The sequence below is a fragment of the Saimiri boliviensis genome, chromosome 11 (assembly GCF_048565385.1).
Source record: "Saimiri boliviensis isolate mSaiBol1 chromosome 11, mSaiBol1.pri, whole genome shotgun sequence".
Lineage (NCBI taxonomy): Eukaryota > Metazoa > Chordata > Mammalia > Primates > Cebidae > Saimiri > Saimiri boliviensis.
The window spans coordinates 44,531,119-44,546,537 of record NC_133459.1 but is presented as its reverse complement, the minus strand read 5'-3'; the positions used below and the strand labels follow the sequence as shown (position 1 = coordinate 44,546,537).

At 40.7% G+C, this 15,419-nt stretch overlaps 2 protein-coding genes across 7 annotated transcripts in view; both read left to right on the top strand.

The window, feature by feature from the left end:
- The window catches only part of IPP (intracisternal A particle-promoted polypeptide), a 61,448-nt gene that overhangs the window by 20,933 nt on the left and 25,096 nt on the right, over positions 1 to 15,419 (top strand). For 4 of the 6 annotated variants that reach the window (XM_074380727.1, XM_074380729.1, XM_074380728.1 and 1 more), the window contains exons 4-7: positions 1,956 to 2,111; positions 5,261 to 5,428; positions 9,313 to 9,390; positions 15,134 to 15,271. In XM_074380727.1, the coding sequence (XP_074236828.1) occupies positions 1,956 to 2,111; positions 5,261 to 5,428; positions 9,313 to 9,390; positions 15,134 to 15,271 (540 nt within the window). The remainder of the gene's footprint in view (positions 1 to 1,955; positions 2,112 to 5,260; positions 5,429 to 9,312; positions 9,391 to 15,133; positions 15,272 to 15,419) is intronic. The other 2 variants (XM_074380730.1, XM_003936896.4) reach the window with 2 other exon arrangements.
- Positions 12,769 to 14,040, top strand: LOC120366003 (H/ACA ribonucleoprotein complex subunit 1). The gene has a single exon (XM_039473950.2). It carries the CDS (start codon positions 13,079 to 13,081, stop codon positions 13,739 to 13,741), a length of 663 nt encoding a protein of 220 aa, XP_039329884.1. The 5' UTR covers positions 12,769 to 13,078; the 3' UTR covers positions 13,742 to 14,040.

Here is a 15,419-nt window from a genome sequence, read left to right as displayed (position 1 = left end):
AAAGTGCTGGGATTATAGGCGTGAGCCACTGCACCTGGCCAATTTTACTTATCTTTAAATGGAATATGCTCATTATAAAAAGTTTAGGCGATACAGAAATATAAAAACAACGGGCCAGGCATGGTAGTCACAACTGTAATTCCAACACTTTGGGAGGCCAAATCAGGAGGATCACTTGAGGCCAGGAGTTTGAGACTAGCCTGGGCAACATAGTGAGACCATGTCTCTATAAAAATTTTTTAAAAAATTAGCCAGGTGTGGTGGTGCATGCCTGTAGTCCAGCTAGGAGGATCAATTGAGCCAAGGAGGTTGAAGCTGCAGTGAGCTGTGATCATGTCACTGTACTCTAGCCTGGGTCAGAGAACGAGACCCTGCTATTTATCTTATATCTGGGCCTACTTAACCTAGCCAGAGATGTATCCCACTTGTGTGGACTTTGGCTACCACTGTATTCTGTTAGATAGCAAATCCAGGTGATCCTTTCTGCCTTAGCTGATGGTCCTGTAAAGACTTCCTTTTAATGGTTTTTTTTTTGGAAACAGAGTCTCGCTCTGTCACCAGGCACCAGGCTGGAGTATAGTGGCGTGATCTCGGCTCACTGCAACGTCCACCTCCTGGGTTCAAGCAATTCTCCTGCCTCAGCCTCCCAAGTAGCTGGGACTACAGGCACGTGCCACCATGCCCAGCTAATTTTTGCACTTTTTTAGTAGAGACGGGGTTTCACCATGTTGGCCAGGATGGTGTTGATCTCTTGACCTCGTGATCCACCCACCTCGGCCTCCAAAAGTGCTGGGATTACAGGCATGAGCCACCGTACCTGGCCTGCTTTTGATTTTGTTCAACCTTTCTCAGTTCTGCTTTTCACTATTCAGTCTGTCTGCAAATTATTAATTATTAGTGAGAATTCTAAAGATTTTGTTAGTGGACCATTTTCCTCAATATTGCTTCTTGTCTGGGATCTAGAGACAAGGTTAGAGATGAAAGGGTAGGAGACAATCTCTTGCTAGCATGTGTAATGCCTTTGTGCAAATTAGAAAATAGTGCTCTTTCAGGGAGAACAAGTCTTGCAGCCTGGCAAATGAACACAGGTTGACTCTCATCTCCAGTTTACCTCCTCAGCTAAGCACCCTTGAGCAAGGACAACTTACCTCATATGTATGATCCTTTTAGGATATGGTACTCATTCCACCAGAATTTATTTTTCTTGCTTTGTCTATCATTCTTAAGCATTAATCATAATTTTATATCTTTTTGTTATTATATTATAAATGTAGAATTTTGGGCTGTTTTAATTTTTAAATTTTGTTAGATAATTGTGATCTTGTTTCAGTTTGCAATTGTTATTTGGAAATTCTTCTTTTTTTTTTTTTGAGACAGGGTCTTGCTCTGTCATCCGGGCTGGAGGGCAGTGGCACAGTCCTGGCTCACTGCAAACTCTGCCTCCTGAGCTCAAATGGTACTCCTACATGAACCTCCTGAGTAGCTAAAACTATAGGCATGTGCCACCACACCTGGCTAATCTGTGTATTTTTTGTAGAGACGAGGTTTTTGTCATGTTGGCCAGGCTGGTCTCTAACTCCTGGGCTCAAGCAATCCACTCCACTTGGCCTCCCAAAGTACTGAGATTACAGGCATAAGCTACCATGCTCGACCTAGAAATTCTTATACATGTGCTTTTGAATAGGATATTGTGAAGCATATTTTTTTAGTGGCTATTCTGCTTACATATGAAGCATATTTTTTAATAATAATCTTTTTTGTTCTTTATTAGTGAAGAAAATACTTTCCTTAAAATATTTAGTACCAATATTTGGTATTGTCTAGGAAACAAACACCATTGTTTGTTGATGATTTTTTTATTTCTTGATTGTTAAATGTGTCTGATCTTTATAAAAATGTGTTTTTTCAATATTCATAAGTTGTTTAAAATATTATCTTTTAAAATATTGCTTTAGGAGTATCTGATTTTAATCTTCGTGTTGCATTGCAAACACTTTTGAAAGAGTACTGTGAAGTATGCAAATCTCCCAAAGAGAATAAGTTTTGTAGTTTTCTGCAGACATCTAAGGTTCGACCTCGGAAGAAAGCAAGAAAGTACCTGTATGCAGTAGGTGAGAGCCCTTAAGTAATAGAAATTATATTTGTGTTCCAGATCAAACCTTTTTAATATTTTGTTGTTATTACTATACATGTCAGAATATGTGGGTGTGTCGAAGAGGCATATTTAATTTCACATACAGTCTGCAGATTCATAAACTGAATTTATATATTATGATAAATACATTTAAAATGAAATAGCTGTTCATTTGATATCTGTTATTCTGTGAGCTAAACCTTTGAGTTTGTAGATTACCCGGTTATCAAATAAGTGACTAAAGAAGTTCTGCTTTAAAAGTAAAAAATTTGAATTCTTATGAAAAATAAAGAAAATGAATCTCAAGTTTTTAAACTATTCACAGTATTTTAGTCATTAGGAGTGATGGGCATCAGTGATGTCCAAAGTGTGGTTGTAAAGGATCCACAGGAATATCAGAGGAACATATTAAACTTCTTTTCTTTTTTTTTCTTTTTTTTTTTTTTTTTTGAGATGGAGTTTCGCTCTTGTTACCCAGGCTGGAGTGCAATGGCGTGATCTCGGCTCACTGCAACCTCCGCCTCCTGGGTTCAAGCAATTCTCCTGCCTCAGCCTCTCGAGTAGCTGGGACTACAGGCATGCGCCACCATGCCCAGCTAATTTTTGTATTTTTAGTCGAGACAGGGTTTCACCGTGTTGACCAGGATGGTCTTGATCTCTTGACCTTGTGATCCAGCCGCCTCGGCCTCCCAAAGTGCTGGGATTCAGACGTGAGCCACCGCGCCCGGCCTTCTTTTCATTTTTATTTTTAAAAATATTTAACTGGGTGTTTAATAAATATTATAAGGCTGGGTGTTTAATAAAATATTATAAGGCTGGGTGTGGTGGCTCACACCTGTAATCCCAGCACTTTGGGAGGCTGAGGTGGGTGGATCACAAGGTCAGGAGTTCAAGACCAGCCTGGCCAGCATGGAGAAACCCCATCTTTACTAAAAATATAAAAAATTAGCCAGGCATGGTGGCACACAGCTATAGTCCCAGCTACTCAGGAGGCTGAGGCAGGAGAATTGCTTGAACCCAACAGATGGAGGTCGCCGTGAGCTGAGGTCACACCACTGAACTCCAGCCTGGGTGACAGAGTGAGACTCCGTCTCAAAAAAAAAAAAAAAAAAAAAAATTAAACTTACATACATCTGGTTGTGGTGACTTATGGCCTGTAATCCTAGCACTTTGGGAGGCTGAGGTGGGAGGATTGCTTGAGCCTAGAAGTTTAAGACCAGCCTAGGCAACATGATGAGACCTGGTCTCTACAAAAAAATGCAAAAATTGGCTGGGCACAGTGGCTCATGCCTGTACTACCAGCACATTGGGAGGCTGAGGCAGGTGAATCACGAGGTCAGGAGTTCAAGACCAGCCTAGCCAAGGTGGTGAAACCCCGTCTCTACTAAAAATGCAAAAATTAGCTGGGCATGGTTCTGGGCGCCTGTAGTCCCCACTACCTGGGAGGCTGAGGCAGAGAACTGCTTGAACCCGGGAGGTGGAGGTTGCAGTGAGCCAAGATCACACCACTGCACTCCAGCCTGGGAGACAGAGTGAGACACAGAAAAAAAAAAAAAGAAAAAAAAATGCAGAAATTAGCCTGGTGTGGTGGGGTGTGCCTGTAGTCCCAGCTACTTGGGAAGCTGAGGTCGGGGGATCACTTGAGCTGAGGAGGCAGAGGTTGCAATGAACTGAGATTGTACCACTGCACTCCAGCCTGGGCAACAGAGCAAGACCCTGTCTCAAAAAACGAGAAAAAAAGCATTAAACTTTATCAGCATTTAAAACACATATAATATATAGATACATATACAGATTGTCCAGATCCGTATATATAATACAGTTTTCATATAAGTACTTTATATATAATTTATAATTTACATATATGTATAATTATATATATTAATATTTAAGTATAATGCTTTTGGCTACATGCTAAAATTTTTTTGCTGATTGGATGTGTAGTCAAAACAAGGATTTCATCAGGAGGCTGATGGGGGAGGATTGAGGCTACAGTGAGCTGTGATCACATCACTGCATTCCAGCCTGGGCGAGAGAGAGAGCAATAACCCTGCCTCAAACACACACACACACACACAGCTTTCAACTCACTATTTTTAACTGAAAAAGACACTAATGAAAGTTATAATGAAACTTTCCTAACTTAACAGATAAGCAATATATAGATTCATATTTTATATAATCTATTTATAACCAAGACCAAGTGGTAATACACTGAGGCTAACCTTCGGGGTTTTTTTTTGTTTGTTTTGGTTTTTTTGAGGCTAATCTTCTTACCGTATTTAAGCCACAATCATTCAGGAATTGGCACATTTAAGAATATTATATTAGCTGGGCGCGGTGGCTCAAGCCTGTAATCCCAGCACTTTGGGAGGCCGAGGCGGGTGGATCACGAGGTCGAGAGATCGAGACCATCCTGGTCAACGTGGTGAAACCCCGTCTCTACTAAAAATACAAAAAATTAGCTGGGCATGGTGGCGCGTGCCTGTAGTCCCAGCTACTCAGGAGGCTGAGGCAGGAGAATTGCCTGAACCCAGGAGGTGGAGGTTGCGGTGAGCCGAGATTGTGCCATTGCACTCCAGCCTGGGTAACAAGAGTGACACTCTGTCTCAAAAAAAAAAAAAAAAAAGAATATTATATTATGGCCAGGCACGGTGGTTCACATCTGTAAACCCAGCACTTTGGGAAGCTGAGCTGGGTGGATCACTTGAGGTCAGGAGTTCGAGACCAGCCTGGCCAACATGGCAAAACCCCAGCTCTACTAAAAATAGAAAAATTTGTCTGGTGTGGTGGTATATGCCTGTAATGCCAGCTACTTGGGAGGCTGAGACAGGAGAATCACTTGAACCCAGGAGGCAGAGGTTGCAGTGAGCCAAGATCGCACCATTGCACTCCAGCCTGGGTAACAAAGTGAGACTCCATCTCAAAAAAAAAAAAAGAATATTACATTATAAGTATATAGAGAAAGTAAACTCTAAACCATTTATTTCTTGCTATATAATAGTTAAACTAAAAAAAATAGTTAAACTAAATGTTTACATGTAGAATGCTAGATTTTCAGTACTACCATTTTTATATTTAATAGTAAGGGATTTGCTGTGTAATCCCTTTTCTTCTTTTGTTTAGGTGGATATACTCGGTTACAGGGGGGTCGTTGGAGTGACAGCAGAGCCCTCAGCTGTGTAGAACGTTTTGACACCTTTAGCCAATACTGGACTACTGTGTCTTCACTTCATCAGGCTCGAAGTGGGCTGGGAGTAACAGTTCTGGGAGGGATGGTCTACGCTATTGGAGGTAATAATAAAAATGTCTTATTTTCCTTATTTATCTTGTTAACTATATTCTAATATGCTTTATATATTGCTATGTGATATACATGTATCTCATTGTCCTTAATAAGTATTTACTAAAGAAAGAAGAAAGAAAGAAGAAACACAAGTTGTTGAATATTTCATATCAGATACTGTGATTTATCACAGCCAGAATAATTAGGTTTGGTTTTAATGAAAAGTTGTGGCTGGATGCTCACACCCATAATCCCAGCACTTTTGGAGGCCAAGGCAGGAGGATCGCTTGAGCCCAGGACTTAGAGATCAGCCTGGGCAATATAGTGAGACTGTCTCTACAAAAACTTTAAAATAGTGTGGTGGCACATTCCTGTAGTTCCAGCTGTTTGTGAGGATGATGTGGGAAGATCTCTTGAGCCCAGGAGTCAAAGGTTGCAGTGAGCCGTGATTGTGCCACCGTACTCCAGCCTGGGTGACAGAGAAAGACCTTCTCTCAAAAAAGAAAAGAAAAGTTGTTTATAAAATGTGACATCTGGCCAGGTGCAGTGGCTCACACCTGTAATCCTAGCACTTTGGAAGTACAAGAGAGGAGATCACTTGAGATCAGGAGTTCAAGACCAGCCTGGCCAAAATGGTGAAACCCTGTCTCTACTAAAAATACAAAAAAATTAGCCAGCTGTGGTGACAGTCATCTATAATTTCAGCTACTTGGGAGGCTGAGGCAGGAGAATGTGGGAGGTGGAGGTTGTAGTGAGCCAAGATCGCACCATTGCACTCCAGCCTCGGCAACGAGAGAAAGTCCATCTAAAAAAAATTAAAATGTGGCCGGTCGCGGTGGCGCATGCCTGTAGTCCCAGCTACTTGAGAGGCTGAGGCTGGAGGATCTCTTGAGTCCAGGAGTTCTGGGCTGTAGTGTGCTATGCCGATGGGGTGTCCACTATTATTTATTATTGAAATTTCTTAAATTCTGAAAGCTGCATTATGATTCATTTTTAATAAACCAAGTTGTATGGATACTGGATATTTAAAAATCAAGTCAACAAGTCTTTTTTTTCTTCTTCTTATTCGCTTTTTACTTCTTCCTTTTCAGGTAATTCGGGTAGCTTGCATTGGAAAGTAGGATATATTTCTTGATTGAAATCATGGTGTTTTGTAAAACTAATTTTTTTTTGAAATGGAGTTTTCCTCTGTCACCAGGCTGGAGTGCAGTGGTGTGATCTCAGCTCACGGCAATCTCTGCCTCCCGGGTTCAAGTGATTCTCCTGCCTCAGCCTCCCGAGTAGCTGGAATTACAGCCAGGCACCACCATGCCCAGCTAATTTTGTGTTTTTTAAGTAGAGACGGGGTTTCACCATGTTGGCCAGGATGGTCTCAATCCCCTGACCTCATGATTCGCCTGCCTTAGCCTCCCAAAATGCTGGATTATAGGCATGAGCCACTGCACCCAGCCATGTAAAACTATTTTTATGAATTATGAAATAATAAAGTAACTTTGACTACAGGCATGCATCACCATGCTTGGCTCATTACAAATTTTTATTTTTTATAGTTGGGGGTCTCACTATCTTGCCCAGGCTGGTCTTGAACTCCTGAGCTCAAATGATTCTCTTGCCTCAGCCTCCCAAAGTGCTGGGATTACAGATGTGAGCCATGGCATCCAGCCTGTATATTAAAAAAATTATAATTATTTTATTTTTACTTTATTTATATATATTGTTAGTGGGCCAGGGTTTGGTAAGCCATCTCTGTTCAAAAATTTTATAAATATTTTCTAACCATGAGGTACTGTCAGTTTAAATTATGAGAGATGTAGGAACTGTTTGATTTTTGTTTTTAGTTTAAAGGATATATAACTCAGAACTATTTATTAAATCAAGAAATGACATGTGCATCAGAAAATTCCAACAAAGAAATTAGAATTTTAAGCAATACATTTCTATCTGCATAAAGACCACAATTCTATATAGACTTTGACTACAACTGTTATAATGCTTTTGACATATTTTTTTGTCAATTGTGCATAGTTTTATCACTTGAACTCTTCTGTTTAACTTAGGGTCACAGTGTCCTTGTGTGACAGTTACGTATGTATGTATTCCCTCTCCAGATATCACAAAAGTGCTTACAGAGGCTCTTCAAAACTGCTGTGACTTTGCTAGCTGTTAATACTGTCAACATTGCTGTCTTAAGATATTCCTAGGCCGGGCGCGGTGGCTCAAGCCTGTAATCCCAGCACTTTGGGAGGCCGAGGCGGGTGGATCACGAGGTCAAGAGATCGAGACCATCCTGGTCAACATGGTGAAACCCCGTCTCTACTAAAAATACAAAAAATTAGCTGGGCATAGTTGTGCGTGCCTGTAATCCCAGCTACTCAGGAGGCTGAGGCAGGAGAATTGCCTGAACCCAGGAGGCGGAGGTTGCGGTGAGCCGAGATTGCGCCATTGCACTCCAACCTGGGTAACAAGAGCGAAACTCCGTCTCAAAAAAAAAAAAAAAGATATTCCTAAATATATAACTTTGAAATAATTTTTTTTTTTCTGAGACGGAGTGTCGCTCTGTTGCCCAGACTGGAGTGCAGTGGTGTGATCTCAGCTCACTGCAACGTCCACCTCCTTGGTTCAAACGATTCACTTGCCTCAGCCTCCTGAGTAGCTGGGACTACAGATGCGTGTCACCATGCCCATCTAATTTTTGTATTTTTAGAAGAGACGGGGTTTCACCATGTTGGCCAGGATGGTCTCAATCTCTTGACCTCATGATCCACCTGCCTCAGCCTCCCAAAGTGCTGGGATTACAGGCATGAGCCACTGCACCCAGCCTAAATACTTTTAAAATTATAAAAGTAGTTCAGGTTTGTTTTACTTTTCATTTAATTTTTTTTTTTTTTTTGAGAGGGAGTTTCGCTCTTGTTACCCAGGCTGGAGTGCAATGGTGCAATCTCGGCTCACTGTGACCTCCGCCTCCTGGGTTCAGGCAATTCTCCTGCCTCAGCCTCCTGAGTAGCTGGTAATACAGGCACGCACCACCATGCCCAGCTACTTTTTTGTATTTTTAGTAGAGACGGGGTTTCACCGTGTTGACCAGGATGGTCTCGATCTCTTGACCTCGTGATCCACCCGCCTCAGCCTCCCAAAGTGCTGGGATTACAGGCTTGAGCCACCACGCCTGGCCTTTTTTTTTTTTTTTTTTTTTTGAGATGAAGTCTCACTCTGTCACCCAGGCTGGAGTGCCTTGGTGCTATCTCAGCTCATTGCAACCTCTGCCTCCTGAGTTCAAGTGATTCTCCTGTCTCAGCCTTCCAAGTAGCTCCCCCGAGTAGCTGGCACTACAGGCATATGTCAACATGCTTGGCTAATTTTTCTGCATTTTTAGCATAGATGTGGTTTCACCACGTTGGTCAGGCTGGTTTCAAACGTCTGACCTCAAATAATCTGCCCACCTCGATCTCCCAAAGTGCTGGGATTACAGGCATTAGCCACTGTTGTGCTTTCTTAAGCATAGGTAAGAAATTCATCAGCAATATGATTTGTTATGTCTCTATCCTGATTGAACTCAGGATCCTCTAGGTTTCTTCCCAGAACTCCCAGTGCAGTTTGTAGTATGACAATTTAGTACTTAATTATTTTAGCTGAATAGTGTTTGCTGATTAATTCTTGTCTGCCCAAATGGTTGTAATCTTTAAAACATAAGAACCATTTTTTTAGCTTTTCTTTTTTTTTCTTTTTGAGATGGAGTTTCGGTTTGTTGCCCAGGCTGGAGTGCAATGGCATGATCTCGGTTCACCACAACCTCTGCCTCCCAGGTTCAAGCGATTCTTCTGCCTCAGCCTCCTGAGTAGCTGGGATGACAAGCATGTGCCACCACACCCGGCTAATTTTGTATTTTTTGTAGAGACGGGGTTTCTCCATGTTGGTCAGACTCAGGTGATCCATCCGCCTGCCTTGGCCTTCCAAAGTGCTGGGATTACAGGTGTGAGCTACTGCACCTAGCTTTTTAGCTTTTCTTTATCTGGAATATATTAGGTGCTCAATAAGCCCCTTATGCTCAATAAACGTAATTGTTGTTGATTGTATTCATAAGGTTTACATTTTTTCTTTTCTTTTCTTTTCTTTTTTTTTTTTTGGAGACAGAGTCTTGCTCTTTTGCCTAAGCTAGAGTGCAGTGGCTCGATCTCGGCTCCCTGCAACCTCTGCCTCCCTGCAACCTCTGCCTCCCAGGCTCAAGCAATTTTCCCATCTCAACCTCCCAAGCAGCTGGGATTACAGGTGCTGGCCACCATGCCCAGCTAATTTTTTATGTTTTTAGCAGAGATGGTGTTACCATGTTGCCCAGGCTGGTCTTGAACTCCTGCACTCAGGCAGTCCTCCCGCCTTGGCCTTCCTAACTTCACTTTTACAAAGTGAAAGTTTATATTTTAAATTTTGGGATGTGGAATATAACACATTAATACATGTAAAAAGTATATGAATGTATCTACAGTTTGATAATTAGTTGAAGAAACTTTTACGATAATCATTTCCTTTTGTTTCTTTATACTTTTCACCTCCTATGTAGACTTCCCTAAGCAGTATACTTGAGACATTTGTCGTTTTTGAACTCTATCTAAATGAATTATATAAATATTCTTGCTTTGTTTTATCGAACATTGTGTCTCTGATATTTGTGCATCTTGTTTCTGTTTCTTTCTTTCTTTTTTTTTTTTTGAGACAGTTTTGCTCTTGTTGCACAGGCTGGAGTACAATGGTGTGATTTTGTATTTTTAGTAGAGACAGGCTTTCTCCGTGTTTGTCAGGCTAGTCTCAAACTCCTGACCTCAGGTAATCCACCTACGTAGGCCCCTCAAAGTGCTGGGATTACAGGCATGAGCTACCATGCCCAGCCTGCATCTTGTTTCTTTCATGTAGTCATTGCTGTACAGTGTCCTATTGTACACTGTGTAGTATACCAAAATTTATTTATTATTATTTTTTATTTTTTGAGACACGGAATCTCGCTCTGTCACGCAGGCTGGAGTGCAGTGACACAATGTCAACTCACTGCAACTTCTGCTTCCCAGGTTCAAGTGATTATCCTCCCTCAGCCTTCCAAGTAGCTGGGATTACAGGCGTGTGCCATGATGCCCAGCTAATTTTTGTATTTTTAGTAGAGACTGGTTCACCATGTTTGCCAGGCTGGTCTCGAACTCCTGACCCCAGGTGATCCACCCACCTCAGACTCCCAAAGTGCTGGGATTACAAGTGTGAGCCACTGCGCCCGGCTGGAGTATACCAAAATTTATATATTCATTCTATTATCATGAGACATTTGGATTATTTTAACTTACCTACTTGACTTAGCCATTCTAAGTAATTGGTAGACATTTGGACTATTTCTCCCTTCTGACTGTGAACAACAATGCTGCTGTCAAAATATTTGTACATACTAGCAGATGCCCTGTGTGTGAGTTTTTCTAGATATATATACCTAGGAGTAAAATCAATGGTTTCTGTAGCTAGGAGTGGGTCATAATCCATTCAGGTCTTTACTTTTAATAGATAATGCCAAACTTTTAAGAAAGTGCCTGTATATACTTCATCCAATTTTTTTGTCAACTCTTGATACTATCAAACTTTCACATTTTTGCCTGTTGGTGACAATATAGTGATATCTTATTATGGTTTTAATTTGCATTTCCCTGATAAATATGACATTGAGCACTTTTTCATTTTTTTCTGGTCATTTAGATTTTTTCTTTCAAGAATTAACTTTTAAAATCTTTGGTCAATTTAAAAAATTGTCTGTTTTGTTGATTTGTAGGTACATCAGGGTCCCCAAGACCACCCCCAGGTTTAGTGATTTGCCTAAAGTACTTGCAAAATTTAGCATGTAATTGTATCCACAGCTAAGATTTATTATAGTGAAATGTACAAAACAAAATCAGCAAAAGGAAAAGTTGCACATGTGATGAAGTCTGCAAGGAAACTGTTGGCAGCTTTCCAGAGTCCTCACCCAGTAGAGTCATACATGACATGCGTAATTCCACAGCAATTAGTTGTAACAACATCTGGGAAGTGTTGTCTACCAGGGAAGCTCATTAGAGACATAGTGCCTAAGGTTTTTGTTGGCAGCTGATCACATAGCCTCTTTCTTCCTAGCACATACCCAAATTCCAGACCCTCAGAAGGAAAGCATGTGTTCATCATAAACCACATTGTTTGTACAGTTTAAGCACAGGGAGCCACTCTTACCATTTTGGGAAAATTTTATTTCATTGTGGGGAACTGTTAACCAGCCATGTTCCCAGATTCCAGCAAAGGGTCAACTTTGCAATAGGCCTTTCTTTTTTTATTTTTATTTTTATTTTTATTTTTATTTTTATTTTTATTTTTTAGACGGAGTTTCGCTCTTGTTACCCAGGCTGGAGTGCAATGGTGCGATCTCGGCTCACCGCAACCTCTGCCTCCTGGGTTCAGGCAATTCTCCTGCCTCAGCCTCCTGAGTAGCTGGGATTACAGGCACACGCCACCATGCCCAGCTAATGCAATAGGCCTTTCTAAGGACAGTCAGTTTTAGGCCTGCTATGTTAACTATTTTATGTACAATAGGAATTTTGTTTATATTCCGGATTCTAGGCCCTCATAAAGTCATATATATATGACTATATAAATGCTATAAATATCTTCTTCTACTCTGCTGTTTCATCTTTTGTTCTCTTTATGGTATCCTTTGATGAACAGATGTTTTAAATTTTAATGTAGTCAAATCTCTTATTTTTTTCCCCTTTATGGTTAATGTTTCTTGCACCCTATTTAAGACATCCTTCCATATTCCAAAGTCATAAGGATCTATCCCTTCTTTGTTTTATACAGTTTTATAGTTTTTCCATCCCCCTTTATGTCAGTAATCTACCTAGAATTGAGTTTTTATGGATAATATGCAGTAGGAAATTCATTTCATTTTCCTCCTGATGTATAATCAATTATCCTAGCATGAAAGAATGTTGTTTCCCCACTGCTCTGTAGTGCCAACTCTGTCTTCTATCAAGTAATCGTATATGTATGTCTCTGTTTTTAGAATCTTTTTTTCTGTTCCATTAGTCTCTCTGTCTATCCCTTTCTTAATTACTATAGTTTTGTTATGTGTCTTGATATATGATGGGACTGTTTCTCTCTCCTTATTCTTTTCTGAGAATGCTTGGCTGTTCTAGGTCCTTTGTGCTTTTATATGAATTTTAGAATTAGTTTGTCAAATCTGTTAAAAAATGGATTTTTTTGGATTGGGAATACATTAAATCTATAAATCAATGTGGGGATAACTATCATCTTTACACTGACTTTTTTAATAGAATAATCTTCATGGACTTCCGCTGCTCCACTCTGGGCAAGTTGACTTCATGGTTGTAAATTAGTGGTTAAGGTTCGATATTATTGCCCCTTTTCCAGCCCTGAAGGCTGTTTTGGAACCAAGTGTCTCTGGTTTCGCGGGTGACTGGCTTTTTTTTTTTTTTTTTTTTTTTTTGGCAAGTCAGTCATTCGAATTTCTGGTATTAAAAAAAAAAAAAAACCTCTGGCGGTACGGTAGCTGAGGAGGTTCCAGTGCGGCGGAAGTACCCCGCGGGTGGGTGTGTGCGCGCGCAAGGCCGGGACCAGAGGTGCACGTGGCGCCGGGAGTAAAGAGAATGTCTTTTCGAGGCGGAGGTCGTGGAGGCTTTAATCGAGGTGGTGGAGGTGGCGGCTTCAGCCGTGGCAGCAGCAGCAACCACTTCCGAGGTGGAGGTGGAGGCGGTGGCGGAGGCGGCGGCAATTTCAGAGGCGGCGGCAGGGGAGGATTTGGACGAGGGGGTGGCCGCGGAGGCTTTAACAAAGGCCAAGACCAAGGACCTCCAGAACGTGTAGTCTTATTAGGAGAGTTCCTGCATCCCTGTGAAGATGACATAGTTTGTAAATGTACCACAGATGAAAATAAAGTGCCTTATTTCAATGCCCCTGTTTACTTAGAAAACAAAGAACAAATTGGAAAAGTGGATGAAATATTTGGACAACTTAGAGATTTTTATTTTTCAGTTAAATTGTCAGAAAATATGAAGGCTTCATCCTTTAAAAAACTACAGAAGTTTTATATAGACCCGTATAAGCTGCTGCCACTGCAGAGGTTTTTACCTCGACCTCCTGGTGAGAAAGGACCTCCAAGAGGTGGTGGCAGGGGAGGCCGAGGAGGAGGCCGAGGAGGAGGTGGCAGAGGTGGTGGCAGAGGCGGTGGTTTTAGAGGTGGAAGAGGAGGTGGAGGTGGGGGCTTCCGAGGAGGAAGAGGGGGTGGTGGTTTCAGAGGGAGAGGACATTAAGTGAAATAGTTGGCAGACATCACCAGTTGACTTCTGCATAAACCTGCATGATCTGTTTCTACTGTGGATTGGAAACTTGTTTCTTGAGCAAGTCTTGAAGATCTTGGTTGTTTTATGACAATGGATCTAAAATGTCAGCATTACACCAAGTGCAACGGAATAGTGGATTTTGCTCTAAAAGAGCATGAACAAATCTTTTTAATGTTTTGTATAGTGCCTGGCACTCTGTGGGTGCTTAATAAATGGACAGGAGTTTTCATTTGAAGCATATTTGAATTTTTAAAATAAAGTGTTTATTCCCTGAAAAAAAAAAAAAAAAAAAAAAAAAAAAGAATAATCTTCATGATCCATTGACTCTTATAATTCATGAACATTATTTATTTAGATGTTCCATAATTTAAAGTTTTATCTAAATAAAATTTACAAATGTTATCCAAAGAGGCATTGCGTAATCTTTGGTTAGATTTACTCTTTTTTTTTTTTTTTTTTGAGACGGAATTTTTTGCTCTTGTTACCCAGGCTGGAGTGCAATGGCACGATCTCGGCCCACCACAACCTCCGCCTCCTGGGTTCAAGCAATTCTCCTGCCTCAGCCTCCTCAGTAGCTGGAATTACAGGCACGTGCCACCATGCCCAGCTAATTTTTTGTATTTTTAGTAGAGACGGGGTTTCACCATGTTGACCAGGATGGTCTCGATCTGTCGACCTCGTGATCCACCCGCCTCGGCCTCCCAAAGTGCTGGGATTACAGGCTTGAGCCACCGCGCCCGGCCTTGATTTACTCTTAAATATCTTATTTTAAAATTCCAAATTAGCTGGACATAGTGGCATATGCTCATAGTCCTATCTACTTGGGAGGCTGAGGCAGGAGGATCACTTGAGCCCAGGAGTTCAAGGCTTTAGTGAGCAATGATTGTACCATTGCACTCTAGCCTAGGTGACAGAGCCAGACTCTGTCTCTAAAAATAAATAAATAAATACCAAAAATGAAAATTCAGGTATCTTTTTAAAAAAGTTTCATTTTCTGTTTGTTAGAAAAGGATTACATTTAAACTCAAATTGTACCAGGGCCAGCCACCCAAACTAATACATGAAAAAAATATAGAAGTGTTAAAATGTAAATTGTGTCCTAAAAAAATTACATGGATTGCGTGGGTGGTAGAAATAGATAACAGGAAAATTGTGCCTCTGTTTCATAAGTGGGCTTTAATAAATGACAGTAAAATAGATCATAATAATGCTTAATAGGCAAATGAAAGTTAATGAATAGTATAAAATCAGACATAATGGTTGCATTTTTGACAATAAAGAATACTACCGAATGTTGTATAAGGGTGCTAATCTATTAGCATTACTAAACTTTCTAATATATGTCTCTTTTATTTAACTCAGGTGAAAAGGATTCGATGATTTTTGATTGTACTGAATGCTATGATCCAGTTACTAAACAGTGGACAACTGTAGCTTCAATGAATCATCCCCGCTGTGGTTTAGGAGTGTGTGTGTGTTATGGAGCTATCTATGCTTTGGGTAATTATGCTGTTCAATTTAAAGAGAGCTAATATTATTTATGTATTTATTTTTAATTTTCACTTTTGTGGGTATGTAATAGGTATATATATTTTGGGGCACATGAGATACAGGTACACAATGTGTAATAATCACATCATGTAAAATG